The 23,451-nt window shown below is 59.3% G+C and overlaps 2 protein-coding genes across 5 annotated transcripts in view; one reads left to right on the top strand and one right to left on the bottom strand.

Moving 5' to 3' along the window:
* LOC147093335 (uncharacterized) overlaps window positions 1-8,977 on the bottom strand; it is a 32,861-nt gene extending 23,884 nt beyond the window's left edge. For 2 of the 4 annotated variants that reach the window (XM_085974266.1, XM_085974267.1), the window contains exons 1-2: window positions 8,012-8,101; window positions 6,943-7,111 (exon numbers count right to left, since the gene is read on the bottom strand). The gene's annotated coding sequence lies outside the window, so the exon portion shown is untranslated. Of the gene's footprint in view, window positions 1-6,942; window positions 7,112-8,011; window positions 8,102-8,848 lie in introns of those variants that run through there. The other 2 variants (XM_085974268.1, XM_085974269.1) reach the window with 2 other exon arrangements.
* Window positions 8,717-23,451, top strand: part of LOC147093333 (uncharacterized) — a 92,500-nt gene continuing 77,765 nt past the window's right edge. Inside the window, exon 1 of the mRNA XM_085974270.1 lies at window positions 8,717-8,836. Coding sequence (XP_085830396.1) covers window positions 8,742-8,836 — 95 coding nt within the window. The 5' untranslated portion in view covers window positions 8,717-8,741. The remainder of the gene's footprint in view (window positions 8,837-23,451) is intronic.

The raw sequence follows: 23,451 nt of genomic DNA, 5'->3' as shown, positions 1-23,451 counted from the left end.
AGCCAATGGGACTCTCTCTGACCTTTCTCCCCAGTCCATCTCCAGGACCAGTGTGTATCTGAGTCAATGGAATTCTCTGACCTTTCTCCCCAGTCTATCTCCAGGACCAGTGTGTATCTGAGTCAATGGGACTCTCTCTGACCTTTCTCCCCAGTCCATCTCCAGGACCAGTGTGTATCGGAGTCAATGGGACTCTCTCTGACCTTTCTCCCCGGTCCATCTCCAGGACCAGTGTGTATCTGAGTCAATGGGACTCTCTCTGACCTTTCTCCCCAGTCCATCTCCAGGACCAGTGTGTATCTGAGTCAATGGGACTCTCTCTGACCTTTCTCCCCAGTCCATCTCCAGGACCAGTGTGTATCTGAGTCAATGGGACTCTCTCTGACCTTTCTCCCCAGTCCATCTCCAGGACCAGTGTGTATCTGAGTCAATGGGACTCTCTCTGACCTTTCTCCCCAGTCCATCTCCAGGACCAGTGTGTATCTGAGTCAATGGGACTCTCTCTGACCTTTCTCCCCGGTCCATTTCCAGGACCAGTGTGTATCTGAGTCAATGGGACTCTCTCTGACCTTTCTCCCCAGTCCATCTCCAGGACCAGTGTGTATCTGAGTCAATGGGACTCTTTCTGACCTTTCTCCCCGGTCCATTTCCAGGACCAGTGTGTATCTGAGTCAATGGGACTCTCTCTGACCTTTCTCCCCAGTCCATCTCCAGGACCAGTGTGTATCTGAGTCAATGGGACTCTCTGACCTTTCTCCCCAGTCTATCTCCAGGACCAGTGTGTATCTGAGTCAATGGGACTCTCTCTGACCATTCTCCCCAGTCCATCTCCAGGACCAGTGTGTATCTGAGTCAATGGGACTCTCTCTGACCTTTCTCCCCAGTCCATCTCCAGGACCAGTGTGTATCTGAGTCAATGGGACTCTTTCTGACCTTTCTCCCCGGTCCATTTCCAGGACCAGTGTGTATCTGAGTCAATGGGACTCTCTCTGACCTTTCTCTCCAGTCCATCTCCAGGACCAGTGTGTATCGGAGTCAATGGGACTCTCTCTGACCTTTCTCCCCAGTCCATCTCCAGGACCAGTGTGTATCTGGGTCAATGGGACTCTCTCTGACCTTTCTCCCCAGTCCATCTCCAGGACCAGTGTGTACCTGAGTCAATGGGACTCTCTCTGGCCTTTCTCCCCAGTCCATCTCCAGGACCAGTGTGTATCTGAGTCAATGGGACTCTCTCTGACCTTTCTCCCCAGTCCATCTCCAGGACCAGTGTGTATCTGAGTCAATGGGACTCTCTCTGACCTTTCTCCCCAGTCTATCTCCAGGACCAGTGTGTATCTGAGTCAATGGGACTCTCTGACCTTTCTCCCCAGTCCATCTCCAGGACCAGTGTGTATCTGAGTCAATGGGACTCTCTCTGACCTTTCTCCCCAGTCTATCTCCAGGACCAGTGTGTATCTGAGTCAATGGGACTCTCTCTGACCTTTCTCCCCGGTCCATCTCCAGGACCAGTGTGTATCTGAGTCAATGGGACTCTCTCTGACCTTTCTCCCCAGTCCATCTCCAGGACCAGTGTGTATCTGAATCAATGGGACTCTCTCTGACCTTTCTCCCCAGTCCATCTCCAGGACCAGTGTGTATCTGAGTCAATGGGACTCTCGGACCTTTCTCCCCAGTCCATCTCCAGCACCAGTGTGTATCTGAGTCAATGGGACTCTCTCTGACCTTTCTCCCCAGTCCATCTCCAGGACCAGTGTGTATCTGAGTCACTGGGACTCTCTGACCTTTCTCCCCAGTCCATCTCCAGGACCAGTGTGTATCTGAGTCAATGGGACTCTCTCTGACCTTTCTCTCCAGTCCATCTCCAGGACCAGTGTGTATCTGAGTCAATGGGATTCTCTCTGACCTTTCTCCCCAGTCCATCTCCAGGGCCAGTGTGTATCTGAGTCAATGGGACTCTCTCTGACCTTTCTCCCCAGTCCATCTCCAGGACCAGTGTGTATCTGAGTCAATGGGACTCTCTGTGACCTTTCTCCCCAGTCCATCTCCAGGACCAGTGTGTATCTGAGTCAATGGGACTCTCTCTGACCTTTCTCCCCGGTCTATCTCCAGGACCAGTGTGTATCTGAGTCAATGGGACTCTCTCTGACCTTTCTCCCCAGTCCATCTCCAGGACCAGTGTGTATCTGAGTCAATGGGACTCACTCTGACCTTTCTCCCCAGTCCATCTCCAAGACCAGTGTGTATCTGAGTCAATGGGACTCTCTCTGACCTTTCTCCCCAGTCCATCTCCAGGACCAGTGTGTATCTGAGTCAATGGGACTCTCTCTGACCTTTCTCCCCAGTCCATCTCCAGGACCAGTGTATATCAGAGCGTTGGCGGGAATCTCGAGTGGCAGAGCGGGGCTATAAAAGGCCCCAGAGACCAGGTAAGGCCTCAGAGCGTCGGCGGGAAACTCGAGCGGCAGAGCGGGGCTATAAAAGGCCCCAGAGACCAGGTAAGGCATACCAAGCTCCAGTCTGGGAACTCGGAGGGAAGGAGAGAGGTAAAAATTAATCCAAGTGTGACGTCACCAGAAAGCGGGTAAGTGATTGGTTGGTAAGTATTTCTCTTTTTTTTTAAGCTTAAACTCTGGTTTATAGTTTCTAAGGTGCGATATTCATCATCTAGAATCAGAGCAGAGGGTATTTAAAAATAATATTAATAAATGTAATTAATTACATAGAATGGGAGATCAGGTGATGTGTTGCTGCTGCAATATGTGGGAGCTGGTGGACACCATTGATGCTCACGGTGATCACATTTGCAGTAAGTGTTGGCTGCTCGAGGAATTCCGGCTCCGTGTTGAAGAGCTGGAGTCCGAGCTTCAAACACTGAGACAAATCAGGGAGGGGGAGAGTTACCTGGACTCTGTATCAGGAGGTAGTCACACCAATTAGATTAATTAATTCAGATGTAGTCCGTGGCCAGGGACTAGAAGTGAGGCAGGTACGGGGATCCAGGAGGTAATGTTGGAGGAGCCGCAGCCCTTGCTCTTGTCCAACAGGTTTGAGGCTCTTACTCCCTGTGAGGATGGGAACAGGGACTGCGGGGAGGATGAGCAACCTGGCCACAGCACCGTGGAGCGGGGGGCCATTCAAGTGGGGGGAGTTAAAAGAAATGTTGTAGTGGTAGGGGATAGTATCGTTAGGGGGATAGATAGAGTTCTTTGCAGCCGAGAGCGAGAGTCCCGAAGGCTGTGTTGCCTGCCCGGTGCCAGGGTTAAGGACATCTCCTTTGGGCTAGAGAGAAACTTGGAGTGGGAGGGGGAGGATCCAGTTGTCGTGGTCCATGTTGGTACCAACGACATAGATAGGACAAGGAAGGAGGTTCTGCTGAGGGAGTTTGAGCAGCTAGGGGCCAAATTAAAAAGCAGAACCACAAGGGTAATAATCTCTGGATTACTACCTGAGCCACGTGCAAATTTGGCTAGGGTAAATAAAATTAGAGAGTTAAATGCGTGGCTCAAAGACTGGTGTGGGAGAAATGGGTTTTGCTTCCTGGGACACTGGCATCAGTACTGGGACAGGAGAGAGCTGTTCCGTTGGGACGGACTTCACTTGGCCAGTGCTGGGACTAGAATCCTGGCGAATCGAATAACTAGGGCTGTAGAGAGGGCTTTAAACTAATTAGTGGGGGGGAGGTTTTAAGAGAGCGAAAAATAAAAATGACAGTGGAGAAGGCAATAGAGCAAGGTAGCAGTGGGGGAATTAAAAACCAGAGCGTGTCAGGAAGGGACAGAATGTATCATGAAAAAGGTAAAGTAGTAAAAGGGGTAAAAGCAGGAATAAATTGTCAGAAAACATATTTGAAAGTTCTTTATCTGAATGCACGCTGCATTCGTAACAAAATTGACGAGTTGACGGTGCAAATAACTACACATGGGTATGATCTGGTGGCCATTACGGAAACATGGCTGCAAGATAATCATGACTGGGAACTAAACATACAATGGTATTTGACAATTAGGAAGGACAGACAGGAAGGAAAGGGAGGTGGGGTTGCTATGTTAATCAAGGATGGAATCACTGCAATAGTCAGAAATTATATTGGGTCAAAGGATCAGGATAGTGAAACAGTTTGGGTGGAGATAAGGAATAATAAGGGGAAAAAGTCACTAGTGGGCGTAGTCTATAGGCCTCCTAACAGTTGCAACTCTGTTGGTCGGAGTATAAATCAGGAAATAGTTGGGGCTTGTAATAAGGGAACAGCTATAATCATGGGGGATTTTAACTTTCATATTGACTGGACTAATCAAATTGGGCATGGCAGCATTGAGGAAGAGTTCATAGAGTGTATTAGGGACGGGTTCCTTGAGCAGTATGTAACTGAACCAACCAGGGGGCAGGCAATCTTAGATCTGGTCCTGTGTAATGAGACAGGATTAATAAAAAATGTCCTAGTAAAGGATCCCCTTGGACTGAGTGACCATAATATGGTTGAATTCCAAATTCAGTTTGAGGGTGAGAGAGTTGGAACTCAAACCAGCGTGCTAAGCTTAAATAAAGAAGACTATGAAGGTATGAGAGTAGAATTGACTAAAGTGGACTGGGAAAACAGATTAAAGTGTAAGACGGTACAAGAGCAGTGGTCTACATTCAAGGAGACATTTCACATCTTTCAAGATAAATATATTCCACTGAGGAAAAAGGGGAGTAAAAGAAAAGACAGCCATCCGTGGCTTAGTAAAGTAATAAAGGATAGTATCCGACTGAAAACAAGGGCATATAAAGTAGCCAAATCTAGTGGGAGAATAGAAGATTGGGAAGCATTTAAAAGCCAGCAAACAATAACTAGAAGATTAATTAAGAAAGGGAAGATAGATTATGAAAGTAAACTAGCAAAAAATATAAAAACAGATAGCAAGAGTTTCTACAGCTATATAAAAAGAAAAAGGGTGGCTAAAGTGAACGTTGGTCCCTTAGAGGATGGGACCGGGAAACTACTGGTGGGGAACATGGAGATGGCAAAGACGCTAAACAAATATTTTGTATCAGTCTTTACAGTAGAGGACACTAAAAATATCCCAACACTGGACAAACAGGGGACAATGGGGGGGGGGGGGGGCGGAGGAGCTAAACACGATTAAAATCACTAAAGAGATGGTACTCAGTAAAATAATGGGACTTAAGGCGGATAAATCCCCCGGACCTGATGGCCTACATCCTAGGGTCTTGAGAGAAGTGGCGGTAGGGATTGTGGATGCATTGGTGATCATTTTCCAGAACTCCCTGGACTCAGGAAAGGTCCCGGCAGATTGGAAAACTGCTAATGTAACACCCTTATTTAAGGAGGGAAGTAGACAAAAAGCTGGAAACTATAGACCAGTTAGCCTAACATCTGTGGTTGGCAAAATGTTGGAGTCCATTATTAAGGAAACAGTAACAGAGCATTTGGATAAACATAATTTAATAGGACAGAGTCAGCATGGTTTTACGAAGGGGAAGTCATGTTTGACAAATTTGCTCGAATTCTTTGAGGATGTAACATACAGGGTGGATAAAGGGGAACCAGTGGATGTAGTGTATTTGGACTTCCAAAAGGCATTTGACAAGGTTCCACACAAAAGGTTACTGATCAAGATAAAAAATCACGGGATTGGGGGTAATATATTGGCATGGGTGGAAGATTGGCTATCTAACAGAAAACAAAGAGTTGGGATAAATGGTTCGTTCTCGGGCTGGCAATCAGTAACTAGTGGTGTTCTGCAGGGGTCAGTGCTGGGACCCCAACTCTTTACAATCTATATTAACGATTTGGAGGAAGGGACCGAGTGCAACATATCCAAGTTTGCCGACTATACAAAGATGGGAGGGAAAGCAGTGAGTGAGGCGGACATAAAAAACCTGCAAAAGGACATAGACAGGCTAAGTGAGTGGGCAGAGATTTGGCAGATGCAATATAATGTTGGAAAGTGTGAGATTATGCACTTTGGCAGAAAAAATCAAAGAGCAAGTTATTATCTAAATGGAGAGAAACTGCAAAGTACTACAGTACAAAGGGATCTGGGGGTCCTGGTGCATGAAACACAAAAAGTTAGTATGCAGGTGCAGCAGGTGATCAGGAAGGCCAATGGAATCTTGGCTTTTATTGCAAGGGGGATGGAGTATAAAAACAGGGAAGTCTTGCTGCAGTTATACAGGGTATTGGTGAGGCCACACCTGGAATACTGCGTGCAGTTTTGGTTTCCATATTTAAGAAAAGATATACTTGCTCTTGAGGCGGTTCAGAGAAGGTTCACTCGGTTGATTCCGGAGATGAGGGGGTTGACTTATGAGGAAAGGTTGAGTAGATTGGGACTCTACTCATTGGAGTTCAGAAGAATGAGAGGCGATCTTATCGAAACATATAAGATTGTGAGGGGGCTTGATCGCGTGGATGTTTCCACTGATGGGTGAGACTAGAACTAGGGGGCATAATCTTAGAATAAGGGGCTGCCCTTTCAAAACTGAGATGAGGAGAAACTTCTTCACTGAGAGGGTAGTAAATCTATGGAATTTGCTACCGCAGAGAGCTGTGGAAGCTGCGACATTAAATAAATTTCAAACGGAGATAGACATTTTCCTAGCAGATAAGGGAATTAGAGGTTACGGGGAGAGGGCAGGGAAGTGGACGTGAGTCTAGGTTCGGATCAGCCATGATCCTATTGAATGGCGGAGCAGGCCCGAGGGGCCATATGGCCTACTCCTGCTTCTTATGTTCTTAATAGGACTCTCGCTGACCTTTCTCCCCAGTCCATCTCCAGGACCAGTGTGTATCTGAGTCAATGGGACTCTCTCTGACCTTTCTCCCCAGTCCATCTCCAGGACCAGTGTGTATCTGAGTCAATGAGACTCTCTCTGACCTTTCTCCCCAGTCCATCTCCAAGACCAGTGTGTATCTGAGTCAATGGGACTTTCTCTGACCTTGCTCCCCAGTCGGTCTCTGGAAGCTCTTTGAATCGGAAGGGTTCTCTCCGGTTGGTGCTCACAATCCTGTGCTGGTTAACCGGCTGTTGTTCCTCAGTCGACAATCCCTGTTTACTTTGAGCTGAGCACCTTCGTCAATCACACCATCATTCACCGGGAGATCTAACTGTGGCAAAGCAGAAAATAAGAACAACATTGAAAGCGTGAAATAATGTAATGTAGACATTTAATCTGCTTACAAATAATCCAATGTGAAGGCGGAGTATTTGTTTGATTTTGTGCCTTTGCTCAGATCCCCAGTTGCGGGGCTGTGTGTTTAGTTTGGGGATTTTCCCTCAGATCCCCAGTTGCGGGCTGTGTGTTTAATTTGGGGATTTTCCACAGATCCCCAGTTGCGGGGCTGTGTGTTTAGTTTGGGGATTTTCCCTCAGATCCCCAGTTGCGGGCTGTGTGTTTAGTTTGGAGATTTTCCTCAGATCCCCAGTTGCGGGGCTGTGTGTTTAGTTTGGAGATTTTCCTCAGATCCCCAGTTGCGGGGCTGTGTGTTTAGTTTGGGGGATTTTCCTCAGATCCCCAGTTGCGGGGCTGTGTGTTTAGTTTGGGGATTTTCCTCAGATCCCCAGTTGCGGGGCTGTGTGTTTAGTTTGGAGATTTTCCTCAGATCCCCAGTTGCGGGGCTGTGTGTTTAGTTTGGAGATTTTCCTCAGATCCCCAGTTGCGGGGCTGTGTGTTTAGTTTGGAGATTTTACTCACAGTAAATTTCCGGCCTCCTGAGACTCCCCCATTCTCACTGTTTGGGCGGAAATGCGCCATTTTCTGTGCGGAGTTACTGCCCGGAGCGGTGACCCTGTGAAACTCGGGGCTGAGCAGCCGCTGTCGGGCCGGGTGCTGAATGAAGCGGAGTTCCCTCAGTCACAGAGCGCCAGCCTACAACCAGCGCTGTGACCCTCCCTCCCTCGCTGTGATCTAAACTCGGGGCTGAGCAGCCGCTGTCGGACCGAGTTCCCTCAATCACAGAGCGGGCCCTGTAACCCGGGCAACCAGCCTGTGTCTGACCCTCACTCACCGATCAACCCGCGCCGCCCGGCCCAGCACACAGCAGGGGAGAGGCACTGCGCCTGCGCCGGAGGTCAGGGGAGCGGCACTGCGCCTGCGCCGGAAGGCAGGGGAGCGGCACTCCGCCTGCGCCGGAGGGCAGGGGAGCGGCACTGCGCCTGCGCGGGAGTGGGAGAAAGGGAGCGGCAATGCGCCTGCGCCGGAGGGCAGGGGAGCGGCACTGCGCCTGCGCGGTAGAGCTGTGTCGCACGAACGCATCAATGTCGCTCCCAGTGGTAGGAGGACTACATCGGAACATATACAGGCCCAGGTTAACGGCAGCCATCTTTGTAAAGGAGGGAGGAAAGCTTCAGTGCGACGTCACCATATGCCTGAGGCAAAGAGCCTTGTGTCCAATGCGGGGAATAAAAGCCCACAGCCTCCCCGGGCCCTGAACACGGGACTGGAGAAACTCGCTGCCCTGCGGATCAGACAATCAGCCGGCGCTAGTCCCGCCCGTCGGGCTCCCCGATTGGTTGGAGGATCCGCGGCCGGTTCGCTCCTCCAGCCCCGCCCACTGGGTGCCGCTAGTCCCGCCCTCGGGCTCCCCGATTGGTTGGAGGACCCGCCGCGGACTCGCCCTTCCAGCCCCGCCCCTCGGGCTCCCCGATTGGTTGGAGGACCCGCCGCCGGCTCGCTCCCTATTGGTCGGAAGCACCCGTCAATCAGGCCGAGGACCCGCGTCACATGTTTATGAGACGATGACGTCAGTGGGGCCGCCGGCCCCGGTCACATGTCTGAGAGTCCGCGAGGCTGAATCTGCTCCGTTCGCTTTCCGGGACCCTAAAACTACCAGGTTTGTGTTTACCGTCATTTATTTCCCCGTCCCTCTCCACTCGTCCGTCTAACTGAGAAAACTCGCTTTCGGCCCGTCATTCCGACTCTTCAACCGTTAACGACCGTCACCCAGAGTTTCGTCCCCGAGCATGCGCACTAGCAGCTGGTCCTGCGACACTGCCCCTGAGCATGCGCACTAGCAGCTGGTCCTGGGACTCTGCCCCTGAGCATGCGCACTAGCAGCTGGTCCTGGGACTCTGCCCCTCAGCATGCCCACTAGCAGCTGGTCCTGGGACTCTGCCCCTGAGCATGCGCACTAGCAGCTGGTCCTGGGACTCTGGCCCCTGAGCATGCCCACTAGCAGCTGGTCCTGGGACTCTGCCCCCTGAGCATGCGCACTAGCAGCTGGTCCTGTGACTCTGCCCCTGAGCATGCCCACTAGCAGCTGGTCCTGGGACTCTGACCCTGAGCATGCCCACTAGCAGCTGGTCCTGTGACTCTGCCCCTGAGCATGCCCACTAGCAGCTGGTCCTGGGACTCTGACCCTCAGCATGCCCACTAGCAGCTGGTCCTGGGACTCCGCTGTCCCTGAGCATGCCCACTAGCAGCTGGTCCTGGGACTCTGCCCCTGAGCATGCGCACTAGCAGCTGGTCCTGGGACTCTGCCCCTGAGCATGCGCACTAGCAGCTGGTCCTGGGACTCCGCTGTCCCTGAGCATGCCCACTAGCAGCTGGTCCTGGGACTCTGCCCCTGAGCATGCGCACTAGCAGCTGGTCCTGGGACTCCGCTGCCCCTGAGCATGCCCACTAGCAGCTGGTCCTGGGACTCTGCCCCTGAGCATGCCCACTAGCAGCTGGTCCTGGGACTCTGCCCCTGAGCATGCCCACTAGCAGCTGGTCCTGGGACTCTGACCCTGAGCATGCCCACTAGCAGCTGGTCCTGGGACTCTGCCCCTGAGCATGCGCACTAGCAGCTGGTCCTGGGACAATGCCCCTGAGCATGCGCACTAGCAGCTGGTCCTGGGACTCTGCCCCTGAGCATGCGCACTAGCAGCTGGTCCTGGGACTCTGCCCCTGAGCATGCCCACTAGCAGCTGGTCCTGGGACTCTGCCCCTGAGCATGCCCACTAGCAGCTGGTCCTGGGACTCTGCCCCTGAGCATGCCCACTAGCAGCTGGTCCTGGGACTCTGGGCCCCTGAGCATGCCCACTAGCAGCTGGTCCTGGGACTCTGACCCTGAGCATGCCCACTAGCAGCTGGTCCTGGGACTCTGCTGCCCCTGAGCATGCGCACTAGCAGCTGGTCCTGGGACTCTGCCCCTGAGCATGTGCACTAGCAGCTGGTCCTGGGACTCTGCCCCCCTGAGCATGCCCACTAGCAGCTGGTCCTGGGACTCTGCCCCTGAGCATGCCCACTAGCAGCTGGTCCTGGGACACTGACCCTGAGCATGCCCACTAGCAGCTGGTCCTGGGACTCTGACCCTGAGCATGCCCACTAGCAGCTGGTCCTGGGACTCTGCCCCTGAGCATGCGCACTAGCAGCTGGTCCTGGGACTCTGCCCCCCTGAGCATGCCCACTAGCAGCTGGTCCTGGGACTCTGCCCCTGAGCATGCCCACTAGCAGCTGGTCCTGGGACTCTGCCCCTGAGCATGCCCACTAGCAGCTGGTCCTGGGACTCTGACCCTGAGCATGCCCACTAGCAGCAGGTCCTGGGACACTGCCCCCTGAGCATGCGCACTAGCAGCTGGTCCTGGGACACTGCCCCCTGAGCATGCGCACTAGCAGCTGGTCCTGGGACTCTGCCCCTGAGCATGTGCACTAGCAGCTGGTCCTGGGACTCTGCCCCCTGAACATGCGCACAAGCAGCTGGTCCTGCGATTCTGCCCCTGAGCATGCCCACTAGCAGCTGGTTCTGGGACTCTGGGCCCCTGAGCATGCGCACTAGCAGCTGGTCCTGGGACTCTGCCCCTGAGCATGCCCATTAGCAGCTGGTCCTGGGACTAGGCCCCTGAGCATGCGCACTCGCAGCTGGTCCTGGGACTCCGCTGCCCCTGAGCTTGCCCACTAGCAGCTGGTCCTGGGACACTGCCCCTGAGCATGCCCACTAGCAGCTGGTCCTGGGACTCTGCTCCTGAGCATGCCCACTAGCAGCTGGTCCTGGGACTCTGCCCCTGAGCATGCCCACTAGCAGCTGGTTCTGGGACTCTGGGCCCCTGAGCATGCCCACTAGCAGCTGGTCCTGGGACTCCGCTGCCCCTGAGCATGCGCACTAGAAGCTGGTCCTGGGACTCTGCCCCTGAGCATGCCCACTAGCAGCTGGTCCTGGGACTCTGCCCCTGAGCATGCGCACTAGCAGCTGGTCCTGCGACTCTGCCCCTGAGCATGCGCACTAGCAGCTGGTCCTGGGACTCTGCCCCTGAGCATGCCCACCAGCAGCTGGTCCTGGGACTCTGGGCCCCTGAGCATGCGTACTAGCAGCTGGTCCTGGGACTCTGCCCCTGAGCATGCCCACTAGCAGCTGGTCCTGGGACTCTGGGCCCCTGAGCATGCCCACTAGCAGCTGGTCCTGGGACTCTGCCCCCTGAGCATGCCCACTAGCAGCTGGTCCTGGGACTCTGCCCCCTGAGCATGCCCACTAGCAGCTGGTCCTGGGACTCTGCCCCTGAGCATGCCCACTAGCAGCTGGTCCTGGCACTCTGCCCCTGAGCATGCCCACTAGCAGCTGGTCCTGGGACTCTGCTGTCCCTGAGCATGCCCACTAGCAGCTGGTCCTGGGACTCTGACCCTGAGCATGCCCACTAGCAGCTGGTCCTGGGACTCTGCCCCTGAGCATGCCCACTAGCAGCTGGTCCTGGGACTCTGCCCCTGAGCATGCGCACTAGCAGCTGGCCCTGGGACTCTGACCCTGAGCATGCGCACTAGCAGCTGGTCCTGGGACTCTGCCCCTGAGCATGCGCACTAGCAGCTGGTCCTGGGACTCTGCCCCCTGAGCATGTGCACTAGCAGCTGGTCCTGGGACTCTGCCCCTGAGCATGCCCACTAGCAGCTGGTCCTGGGACTCTGGGCCCCTGAGCATGCCCACCAGCAGCTGGTCCTGGGACTCTGCCCCTGAGCATGCCCACTAGCAGCTGGTCCTGGGACTCTGCCCCTGAGCATGCGCACTAGCAGCTGGTCCTGGGACTCTGCTGTCCCTGTGCATGCCCACTAGCAGCTGGTTCTGGGACTCTGCCCCTGAGCATGCCCACTAGCAGCTGGTCCTGGGACTCTGCCCCTGAGCATGCGCACTCGCAGCTGGTCCTGGGGCTCCGCTGCCCCTGAGCATGCCCATTAGCAGCTGGTCCTGGGACACTGCCCCTGAGCATGCCCACTAGCAGCTGGTCCTGGGACTCTGCCCCCGAGCATGCGCACTAGCAGCTGGTCCTGGGACTCTGGGCCCCTGAGCATGCCCACTAGCAGCTGGTCCTGGGACTCTGCCCCTGAGCATGCCCACTAGCAGCTGGTCCTGGGACTCTGCCCCCCTGAGCATGCCCACTAGCAGCTGGTCCTGGGACACTGCCCCCTGAGCATGCGCACTAGCAGCTGGTCCTGGGACTCTGCCCCTGAGCATGCGCACTAGCAGCTGGTCCTGGGACTCTGCCCCTGAGCATGCCCACTAGCAGCTGGTCCTGGGACTCTGGGCCCCTGAGCATGCCCACTAGCAGCTGGTCCTGGGACTCTGCCCCTGAGCATGCGCACTAGCAGCTGGCCCTGGGACTCTGACCCTGAGCATGCCCACTAGCAGCTGGTCCTGGGACTCCGCCCCTGAGCATGCCCACTAGCAGCTGGTCCTGGGACACTGCCCCTGAGCTTGCCCACTAGCAGCTGGTCCTGGGACTCTGCCCCTGAGCATGCCCACTAGCAGCTGGTCCTGGGACTCTGGGCCCCTGAGCATGCGCACTAGCAGCTGGTCCTGGGACACTGCCCCTGAGCATGCCCACTAGCAGCTGGTCCTGGGACTCTGCCCCTGAGCATGCGCACTAGCAGCTGGTCCTGGGACTCTGCCCCTGAGCATGCCCACTAGCAGCTGGTCCTGGGACTCTGCCCCTGAGCATGCGCACTAGCAGCTGGTCCTGGGACACTGCCCCTCAGCATGCGCACTAGCAGCTGGTCCTGGGACTCTGCCCCTGAGCATGCCCACTAGTAGCTGGTCCTGTGACTCTGCCCCTGAGCATGCGCACTAGCAGCTGGTCCTGGGACTCTGGGCCCCTGAGCATGCGCACTAGCAGCTGGTCCTGGGACTCTGCCCCTGAGCATGCGCACTAGCAGCTGGTCCTGGGAATCTGCCCCTGAGCATGCCCACTAGCAGCTGGTCCTGGGACACTGCCCCTGAGCATGCGCACTAGCAGCTGGTCCTGGGACTCTGCCCCTGAGCATGCCCACTAGCAGCTGGTCCTGGGACTAGGCCCCTGAGCATGCGCACTAGCAGCTGGTCCTGGGACTCTGCCCCTGAGCATGCCCACTAGCAGCTGGTCGTGGGACTCTGCCCCTGAGCATGCGCACAAGCAGCTGGTCCTGGGACTCTGCCTCTGAGCATGCCCACTAGCAGCTGGTCCTGGGACTCTGCCCCTGAGCATGCCCACTAGCAGCTGGTCCTGGGACTCTGCCCCTGAGCATGCCCACTAGCAGCTGGTCCTGGGACTCTGCCCCCTGAGCATGCCCACTAGCAGCTGGTCCTGGGACTCTGCCCCTGAGCATGCGCACTAGCAGCTGGTCCTGGGACTCTGCCCCCGAGCATGCGCACTCGCAGCTGGTCCTGGGACTCTGCCCCCGAGCATGCCCACTAGCAGCTGGTCCTGGGAATCTGCCCCCGAGCATGTGCACTAGCAGCTGGTCCTGGGACTCTGCCCCTGAGCTTGCCCACTAGCAGCTGGTCCTGGGACACTGCCCCTGAGCATGCCCACTAGCAGCTGGTCCTGCGACACTGCCCCCTGAGCATGCCCACTAGCAGCTGGTCCTGGGACTCTGACCCTGAGCATGCGCACTAGCAGCTCGTCCTGGGACTCTGACCCTGAGCATGCGCACTAGCAGCTGGTCCTGGGACTCTGCCCCTGAGCATGCCCACTAGCAGCTGGTCCTGGGACTCCCCCCCTGAGCATGCCCACTAGCAGCTGGTCCTGGGACTAGGCCCCTGAGCATGCGCACTCGCAGCTGGTCCTGGGACTCTGCTGCCCCTGAGCATGCCCACTAGCAGCTGGTCCTGGGACTCTGCTGCCCCTGAGCATGCCCACTAGCAGCTGGTCCTGGGACTCTGCCCCTGAGCATGCCCACTAGCAGCTGGTCCTGGGACTCTGCCCCTGAGCATGCCCACTAGCAGCTGGTCCTGGGACTCTGGGCCCCTGAGCATGCCCACTAGCAGCTGGTCCTGGGACTCTGACCCTGAGCATGCGCACGAGCAGCTGGTCCTGGGACTCTGCCCCTGAGCATGCCCACTAGCAGCTGGTCCTGGGACTCTGCCCCTGAGCATGCCCACTAGCAGCTGGTCCTGGGACTCTGGGCCCCTGAGCATGCCCACTAGCAGCTGGTCCTGGGACTCTGAACGTGAGCATGCCCACTAGCAGCTGGTCCTGGGACTCTGCCCCTGAGCATGCGCACTAGCAGCTGGCCCTGGGACTCTGACCCTGAGCATGCGCACTAGCAGCTGGTCCTGGGACTCTGCCCCTGAGCATGCCCACTAGCAGCTGGTCCTGGGACTCTGCCCCCTGAGCATGTGCACTAGCAGCTGGTCCTGGGACTCTGCCCCTGAGCATGCCCACTAGCAGCTGGTCCTGGGACTCTGGGCCCCTGAGCATGCCCACCAGCAGCTGGTCCTGGGACTCTGCCCCTGAGCATGCCCACTAGCAGCTGGTCCTGGGACTCTGCCCCTGAGCATGCGCACTAGCAGCTGGTCCTGGGACTCTGCTGTCCCTGTGCATGCCCACTAGCAGCTGGTTCTGGGACTCTGCCCCTGAGCATGCCCACTAGCAGCTGGTCCTGGGACTCTGCCCCTGAGCATGCGCACTCGCAGCTGGTCCTGGGGCTCCGCTGCCCCTGAGCATGCCCATTAGCAGCTGGTCCTGGGACACTGCCCCTGAGCATGCCCACTAGCAGCTGGTCCTGGGACTCTGCCCCCGAGCATGCGCACTAGCAGCTGGTCCTGGGACTCTGGGCCCCTGAGCATGCCCACTAGCAGCTGGTCCTGGGACTCTGCCCCTGAGCATGCCCACTAGCAGCTGGTCCTGGGACTCTGCCCCCCTGAGCATGCCCACTAGCAGCTGGTCCTGGGACACTGCCCCCTGAGCATGCGCACTAGCAGCTGGTCCTGGGACTCTGCCCCTGAGCATGCGCACTAGCAGCTGGTCCTGGGACTCTGCCCCTGAGCATGCCCACTAGCAGCTGGTCCTGGGACTCTGGGCCCCTGAGCATGCCCACTAGCAGCTGGTCCTGGGACTCTGCCCCTGAGCATGCGCACTAGCAGCTGGCCCTGGGACTCTGACCCTGAGCATGCCCACTAGCAGCTGGTCCTGGGACTCCGCCCCTGAGCATGCCCACTAGCAGCTGGTCCTGGGACACTGCCCCTGAGCTTGCCCACTAGCAGCTGGTCCTGGGACTCTGCCCCTGAGCATGCCCACTAGCAGCTGGTCCTGGGACTCTGGGCCCCTGAGCATGCGCACTAGCAGCTGGTCCTGGGACACTGCCCCTGAGCATGCCCACTAGCAGCTGGTCCTGGGACTCTGCCCCTGAGCATGCGCACTAGCAGCTGGTCCTGGGACTCTGCCCCTGAGCATGCCCACTAGCAGCTGGTCCTGGGACTCTGCCCCTGAGCATGCGCACTAGCAGCTGGTCCTGGGACTCTGCCCCTGAGCATGCCCACTAGTAGCTGGTCCTGTGACTCTGCCCCTGAGCATGCGCACTAGCAGCTGGTCCTGGGACTCTGGGCCCCTGAGCATGCCCACTAGCAGCTGGTCCTGGGACTCTGCCCCTGAGCATGCGCACTAGCAGCTGGTCCTGGGAATCTGCCCCTGAGCATGCCCACTAGCAGCTGGTCCTGGGACACTGCCCCTGAGCATGCGCACTAGCAGCTGGTCCTGGGACTCTGCCCCTGAGCATGCGCACTAGCAGCTGGTCCTGGGACTAGGCCCCTGAGCATGCGCACTAGCAGCTGGTCGTGGGACTCTGCCCCTGAGCATGCCCACTAGCAGCTGGTCCTGGGACTCTGCCCCTGAGCATGCCCACTAGCAGCTGGTCCTGGGACTCTGCCCCTGAGCATGCCCACTAGCAGCTGGTCCTGGGACTCTGCCCCCGAGCATGCGCACTCGCAGCTGGTCCTGGGACTCTGCCCCCTGAGCATGCCCACTAGCAGCTGGTCCTGGGACTCTGCCCCTGAGCTTGCCCACTAGCAGCTGGTCCTGGGACTCTGCCCCCGAGCATGTGCACTAGCAGCTGGTCCTGGGACTCTGCCCCTGAGCTTGCCCACTAGCAGCTGGTCCTGGGACACTGCCCCTGAGCATGCCCACTAGCAGCTGGTCCTGGGACTCTGCCCCTGAGCATGCCCACTAGCAGCTGGTCCTGGGACTCTGCCCCTGAGCATGTGCACTAGCAGCTGGTCCTGGGACTCTGCCCCTGAGCATGCGCACTAGCAGCTGGTCCTGGGACTCTGCCCCCTGAGCATGCCCACTAGCAGCTGGTCCTGGGACACTGCCCCTGAGCATGCCCACTAGCAGCTGGTCCTGGGACTCTGCCCCCGAGCATGCGCACTAGCAGCTGGTCCTGGGACTCTGGGCCCCTGAGCATGCCCACTAGCAGCTGGTCCTGGGACTCTGCCCCTGAGCATGCCCACTAGCAGCTGGTCCTGGGACTCTGCCCCCCTGAGCATGCCCACTAGCAGCTGGTCCTGGGACACTGCCCCCTGAGCATGCGCACTAGCAGCTGGTCCTGGGACTCTGCCCCTGAGCATGCGCACTAGCAGCTGGTCCTGGGACTCTGCCCCTGAGCATGCCCACTAGCAGCTGGTCCTGGGACTCTGGGCCCCTGAGCATGCCCACTAGCAGCTGGTCCTGGGACTCTGCCCCTGAGCATGCCCACTAGCAGCTGGTCCTGGGACTCTGCCCCTGAGCATGCCCACTAGCAGCTGGCCCTGGGACTCTGACCCTGAGCATGCCCACTAGCAGCTGGTCCTGGGACTCCGCCCCTGAGCATGCCCACTAGCAGCTGGTCCTGGGACACTGCCCCTGAGCTTGCCCACTAGCAGCTGGTCCTGGGACTCTGCCCCTGAGCATGCCCACTAGCAGCTGGTCCTGGGACTCTGGGCCCCTGAGCATGCGCACTAGCAGCTGGTCCTGGGACACTGCCCCTGAGCATGCCCACTAGCAGCTGGTCCTGGGACTCTGCCCCTGAGCATGCGCACTAGCAGCTGGTCCTGGGACTCTGCCCCTGAGCATGCCCACTAGCAGCTGGTCCTGGGACTCTGCCCCTGAGCATGCGCACTAGCAGCTGGTCCTGGGACTCTGCCCCTGAGCATGCCCACTAGTAGCTGGTCCTGTGACTCTGCCCCTGAGCATGCGCACTAGCAGCTGGTCCAGGGACTCTGGGCCCCTGAGCATGCCCACTAGCAGCTGGTCCTGGGACTCTGCCCCTGAGCATGCGCACTAGCAGCTGGTCCTGGGACTCTGCCCCTGAGCATGCGCACTAGCAGCTGGTCCTGGGAATCTGCCCCTGAGCATGCCCACTAGCAGCTGGTCCTGGGACACTGCCCCTGAGCATGCGCACTAGCAGCTGGTCCTGGGACTCTGCCCCTGAGCATGCGCACTAGCAGCTGGTCCTGGGACTAGGCCCCTGAGCATGCGCACTAGCAGCTGGTCGTGGGACTCTGCCCCTGAGCATGCCCACTAGCAGCTGGTCCTGGGACTCTGCCCCTGAGCATGCCCACTAGCAGCTGGTCCTGGGACTTTGCCCCTGAGCATGCCCACTAGCAGCTGGTCCTGGGACTCTGCCCCCTGAGCATGCCCACTAGCAGCTGGTCCTGGGACTCTGCCCCCGAGCATGCGCACTCGCAGCTGGTCCTGGGACTCTGCCCCCTGAGCATGCCCACTAGCAGCTGGTCCTGGGACTCTGCCCCTGAGCTTGCCCACTAGCAGCTGGTCCTGGGACTCTGCCCCCGAGCATGTGCACTAGCAGCTGGTCCTGGGACTCTGCCCCTGAGCTTGCCCACTAGCAGCTGGTCCTGGGACACTGCCCCTGAGCATGCCCACTAGCAGCTGGTCCTGGGACTCTGCCCCTGAGCATGCCCACTAGCAGCTGGTCCTGGGACTCTGCCCCTGAGCATGTGCACTAGCAGCTGGTCCTGGGACTCTGCCCCTGAGCATGCGCACTAGCAGCTGGTCCTGGGACTCTGCCCCCTGAGCATGCCCACTAGCAGCTGGTCCTGGGACTCTGGGCCCCTGAGCATGCCCACTAGCAGCTGGTCCTGGGACTCTGGGCCCCTGAGCATGTGCACTAGCAGCTGGTCCTGGGAGTCTGGGCCCCTGAGCATGCCCACTAGCAGCTGGTCCTGGGACTCTGCCCCTGAGCATGCCCACTAGCAGCTGGTCCTGGGACTCTGGGCCCCTGAGCATACCCACCAGCAGCTGGTCCTGGGACTCTGCCCCTGAGCATGCCCACTACCAGCTGGTCCTGGGACTCCGCCCCTGAGCATGCGCACTAGCAGCTGGTCCTGGGACTCTGCCCCTGAGCATGCGCACTAGCAGCTGGTCCTGGGACTCTGCCCCCCTGAGCATGCGCACTACCAGCTGGTCCTGGGACTCTGCCCCTGAGCATGCGCACTAGCAGCTGGCCCTGGGACTCTGACCCTGAGCATGCGCACTAGCAGCTGGTCCTGGGACTCTGCCCCTGAGCATGTGCACTAGCAGCTGGTCCTGGGACTCTGCCCCTGAGCATGCCCACTAGCAGCTGGTCCTGGGACTCTGGGCCCCTGAGCATGCCCACCAGCAGCTGGTCCTGGGACTCTGCCCCTGAGCATGCCCACTAGCAGCTGGTCCTGGGACTCTGCCCCTGAGCATGCGCACTAGCAGCTGGTCCTGGGACTCTGCTGTCCCTGTGCATGCCCACTTGCAGCTGGTCCTGGGACACTGCCCCTGAGCATGCCCACTAGCAGCTGGTCCTGGGACTCTGCCCCTGAGCATGCCCACTAGCAGCTGGTTCTGGGCCTCTGCCCCTGAGCATGCCCACTAGCAGCTGGTCTGGGACTCTGGGCCCCTGAGCATGCGCACTAGCAGCTGGTCCTGGGACTCTGCCCCTGAGCATGCCCATTAGCAGCTGGTCCTGGGACTAGGCCCCTGAGCATGCGCACTCGCAGCTGGTCCTGGGGCTCCGCTGCCCCTGAGCATGCCCATTAGCAGCTGGTCCTGGGACACTGCCCCTGAGCATGCCCACTAGCAGCTGGTCCTGGGACTCTGCCCCTGAGCATGCCCACTAGCAGCTGGTCTGGGACTCTGGGCCCCTGAGCATGCGCACTAGCAGCTGGTCCTGGGACTCTGCCCCTGAGCATGCCCATTAGCAGCTGGTCCTGGGACTAGGCCCCTGAGCATGCGCACTCGCAGCTGGTCCTGGGACTCCGCTGCCCCTGAGCTTGCCCACTAGCAGCTGGTCCTGGGACACTGCCCCTGAGCATGCCCACTAGCAGCTGGTCCTGGGACTCTGCTCCTGAGCATGCCCACTAGCAGCTGGTCCTGGGACTCTGCCCCTGAGCATGCCCACTAGCAGCTGGTCCTGGGACTCTGCCCCTGAGCATGCCCACTAGCAGCTGGTCCTGGGACTCCGCTGCCCCTGAGCATGCGCACTAGCAGCTGGTCCTGGGACTCTGCCCCTGAGCATGCCCACTAGCAGCTGGTCCTGGGACTCTGCTGTCCCTGTGCATGCCCACTAGCAGCTGGTTCTGGGACTCTGCCCCTGAGCATGCCCACTAGCAGCTGGTCCTGGGACTAGGCCCCTGAGCATGCGCACTCGCAGCTGGTCCTGGGGCTCCGCTGCCCCTGAGCATGCCCATTAGCAGCTGGTCCTGGGACACTGCCCCTGAGCATGCCCACTAGCAGCTGGTCCTGGGACTCCGCCCCTGAGCATGCCCACTAGCAGCTGGTCCTGGGACTAGGCCCCTGAGCATGCGCACTCGCAGCTGGTCCTGGGACTCCGCTACCCCTGAGCTTGCCCACTAGCAGCTGGTCCTGGGACACTGCCCCTGAGCATGCCCACTAGCAGCTGGTCCTGGGACTCTGCCCCTGAGCATGCCCACTAGCAGCTGGTCCTGGGACTCTGCCCCTGAGCATGCCCACTAGCAGCTGGTTCTGGGACTCTGGGCCCCTGAGCATGCGCACTCGCAGCTGGTCCTGGGACTCTGCCCCTGAGCATGCCCACTAGCAGCTGGTCCTGGGACTCTGCCCCTGAGCATGCGCACTAGCAGCTGGTCCTGGGACTCTGCTGTCCCTGTGCATGCCCACTAGCAGCTGGTTCTGGGACTCTGCCCCTGAGCATGCCCACTAGCAGCTGGTCCTGGGACTAGGCCCCTGAGCATGCGCACTCGCAGCTGGTCCTGGGGCTCCGCTGCCCCTGAGCATGCCCATTAGCAGCTGGTCCTGGGACACTGCCCCTGAGCATGCCCACTAGCAGCTGGTCCTGGGACTCTGCCCCTGAGCATGCCCACTAGCAGCTGGTCCTGGGACTCGGCCCCTGAGCATGCGCACTCGCAGCTGGTCCTGGGTCTCCGCTGCCCCTGAGCTTGCCCACTAGCAGCTGTTCCTGGGACACTGCCCCTGAGCATGCCCACTAGCAGCTGGTCCTGGGACTCTGCCCCTGAGCATGCCCACTAGCAGCTGGTCCTGGGACTCTGCCCCTGAGCATGCCCACTAGCAGCTGGTTCTGGGACTCTGGGCCCCTGAGCATGCGCACTAGCAGCTGGTCCTGGGACTCTGCCCCTGAGCATGCCCACTAGCAGCTGGTCCTGGGACTCTGGGCCCCTGAGCATGCCCACTAGCAGCTGGTCCTGGGACTCCGCTGCCCCTGAGCATGCCCACGAGCAGCTGGTCCTGGGACACTGCCCCTGAGCATGCCCTCTAGCAGCTGGTCCTGGGACTCTGCTCCTGAGCATGCCCACTAGCAGCTGGTCCTGGGACTCTGCCCCTGAGCATGCCCACTAGCAGCTGGTCCTGGGACTCTGCCCCTGAGCATGCCCACTGGCAGCTGGTCCTGGGACTCCGCTGCCCCTGAGCATGCGCACCAGCAGCTGGTCCTGGGACTCTGCCCCTGAGCATGCCCACTAGCAGCTGGTCCTGGGACTCTGCCCCTGAGCATGCGCACTAGCAGCTGGTCCTGGGACTCTGCTGTCCCTGTGCATGCCCACTAGCAGCTGGTTCTGGGACTCTGCCCCCGAGCATGCCCACTAGCAGCTGGTCCTGGGACTAGGCCCCTGAGCATGCGCACTCGCATTTGGTCCTGGGGCTCCGCTGCCCCTGAGCATGCCCATTAGCAGCTGGTCCTGGGACACTGCCCCTGAGCATGCCCACTAGCAGCTGGTCCTGGGACTCTGCCCCTGAGCATGCCCACTAGCAGCTGGTCCTGGGACTAGGCCCCTGAGCATGCGCACTCGCAGCTGGTCCTGGGACTCTGCTGCCCCTGAGCTTGCCCACTAGCAGCTGGTCCTGGGACACTGCCCCTGAGCATGCCCACTAGCAGCTGGTCCTGGGACTCTGCCCCTGAGCATGCCCACTAGCAGCTGGTCCTGGGACTCTGCCCCTGAGCATGCCCACTAACAGCTGGTTCTGGGACTCTGGGCCCCTGAGCATGCGCACTAGCAGCTGGTCCTGGGACTCTGCCCCTGAGCATGCCCACTAGCAGCTGGTCCTGGGACTCTGCCCCTGAGCATGCGCACTAGCAGCTGGTCCTGGGACTCTGCCCCTGAGCATGCCCACTAGCAGCTGGTTCTGGGACTCTGCCCCTGAGCATGCCCACTAGCAGCTGGTCCTGGGACTCTGCCCCTGAGCATGCCCACTAGCAGCTGGTCCTGGGACTCTGCCCCTGAGCTTGCCCACTAGCAGCTGGTCCTGGGACTCTGCCCCTGAGCATGCGCACTAGCAGCTGGTTCTGGGACTCTGCCCCTGAGCATGCGCACTAGCAGCTGGTCCTGGGACTCTGCCCCTGAGCATGCCCACTAGCAGCTGGTCCTGGGACTCTGCCCCTGAGCATGCCCACTAGCAGCTGGTCCTGGGACTCTGCTGTCCCTGTGCATGCCCACTTGCAGCTGGTCCTGGGACACTGCCCCTGAGCATGCCCACTAGCAGCTGGTCCTGGGACTCTGCCCCTGAGCATGCCCACTAGCAGCTGGTTCTGGGACTCTGCCCCTGAGCATGCCCACTAGCAGCTGGTCCTGGGACTAGGCCCCTGAGCATGCGCACTCGCAGCTGGTCCTGGGGCTCCGCTGCCCCTGAGCATGCCCATTAGCAGCTGGTCCTGGGACACTGCCCCTGAGCATGCCCACTAGCAGCTGGTCCTGGGACTCTGCCCCTGAGCATGCCCACTAGCAGCTGGTCTGGGACTCTGGGCCCCTGAGCATGCGCACTAGCAGCTGGTCCTGGGACTCTGCCCCTGAGCATGCCCACTAGCAGCTGGTCCTGGGACTCTGCCCCTGAGCATGCGCACTCGCAGCTGGTCCTGGGACTCTGCCCCTGAGCATGCGCACTAGCAGCTGGTCCTGGGACTCCGCTGCCCCTGAGCAGGCGCACTAGCAGCTGGTCCTGGGACTCTGCCCCTGAGCATGCCCACTAGCAGCTGGTCCTGGGACTCTGCCCCCTGAGCATGCCCACTAGCAGCTGGTCCTGGGACTCTGCCCCTGAGCATGTCCACTAGCAGCTGGTCCTGGGACTCTGCTGTCCCTGTGCATGCCCACTAGCAGCTGGTTCTGGGACTCTGCCCCTGAGCATGCCCACTAGCAGCTGGTCCTGGGACTAGGCCCCTGAGCATGCGCACTCGCAGCTGGTCCTGGGGCTCCGCTGCCCCTGAGCATGCCCATTAGCAGCTGGTCCTGGGACACTGCCCCTGAGCATGCCCACTCGCAGCTGGTCCTGGGACTCTGCCCCTGAGCATGCCCACTAGCAGCTGGTCCTGGGACTCTGCCCCTGAGCATGCCCACTAGCAGCTGGTTCTGGGACTCTGGGCCCCTGAGCATGCGCACTAGCAGCTGGTCCTGGGACTCTGCCCCTGAGCATGCCCACTAGCAGCTGGTCCTGGGACTCTGGGCCCCTGAGCATGCCCACTAGCAGCTGGTCCTGGGACTCTGCTGCCCCTGAGCATGCGCACCAGCAGCTGGTCCTGGGACTCTGCCCCTGAGCATGCCCACTAGCAGCTGGTCCTGGGACTCTGCCCCTGAGCATGCCCACTAGCAGCTGGTCCTGGGACTCTGGGCTCCTGAGCATGTGCACTAGAAGCTGGTCCTGGGACTCCGCTGCCCCTGAGCATGCCCATTAGCAGCTGGTCCTGGGACACTGCCCCTGAGCATGCCCACTAGCAGCTGGTCCTGGGACTCTGCCCCTGAGCATGCCCACTAGCAGCTGGTCCTGGGACTCGGCCCCTGAG

The sequence above is a fragment of the Somniosus microcephalus genome, unplaced genomic scaffold (assembly GCF_052327205.1).
Source record: "Somniosus microcephalus isolate GS21.2 unplaced genomic scaffold, FLI_Smic_1.0 unresolved_chr1, whole genome shotgun sequence".
Taxonomy (NCBI): Eukaryota; Metazoa; Chordata; class Chondrichthyes; order Squaliformes; family Somniosidae; genus Somniosus; species Somniosus microcephalus.
Note: the sequence above shows the minus strand (reverse complement) of the source record. Positions and strands in the feature narration are given on the sequence as shown.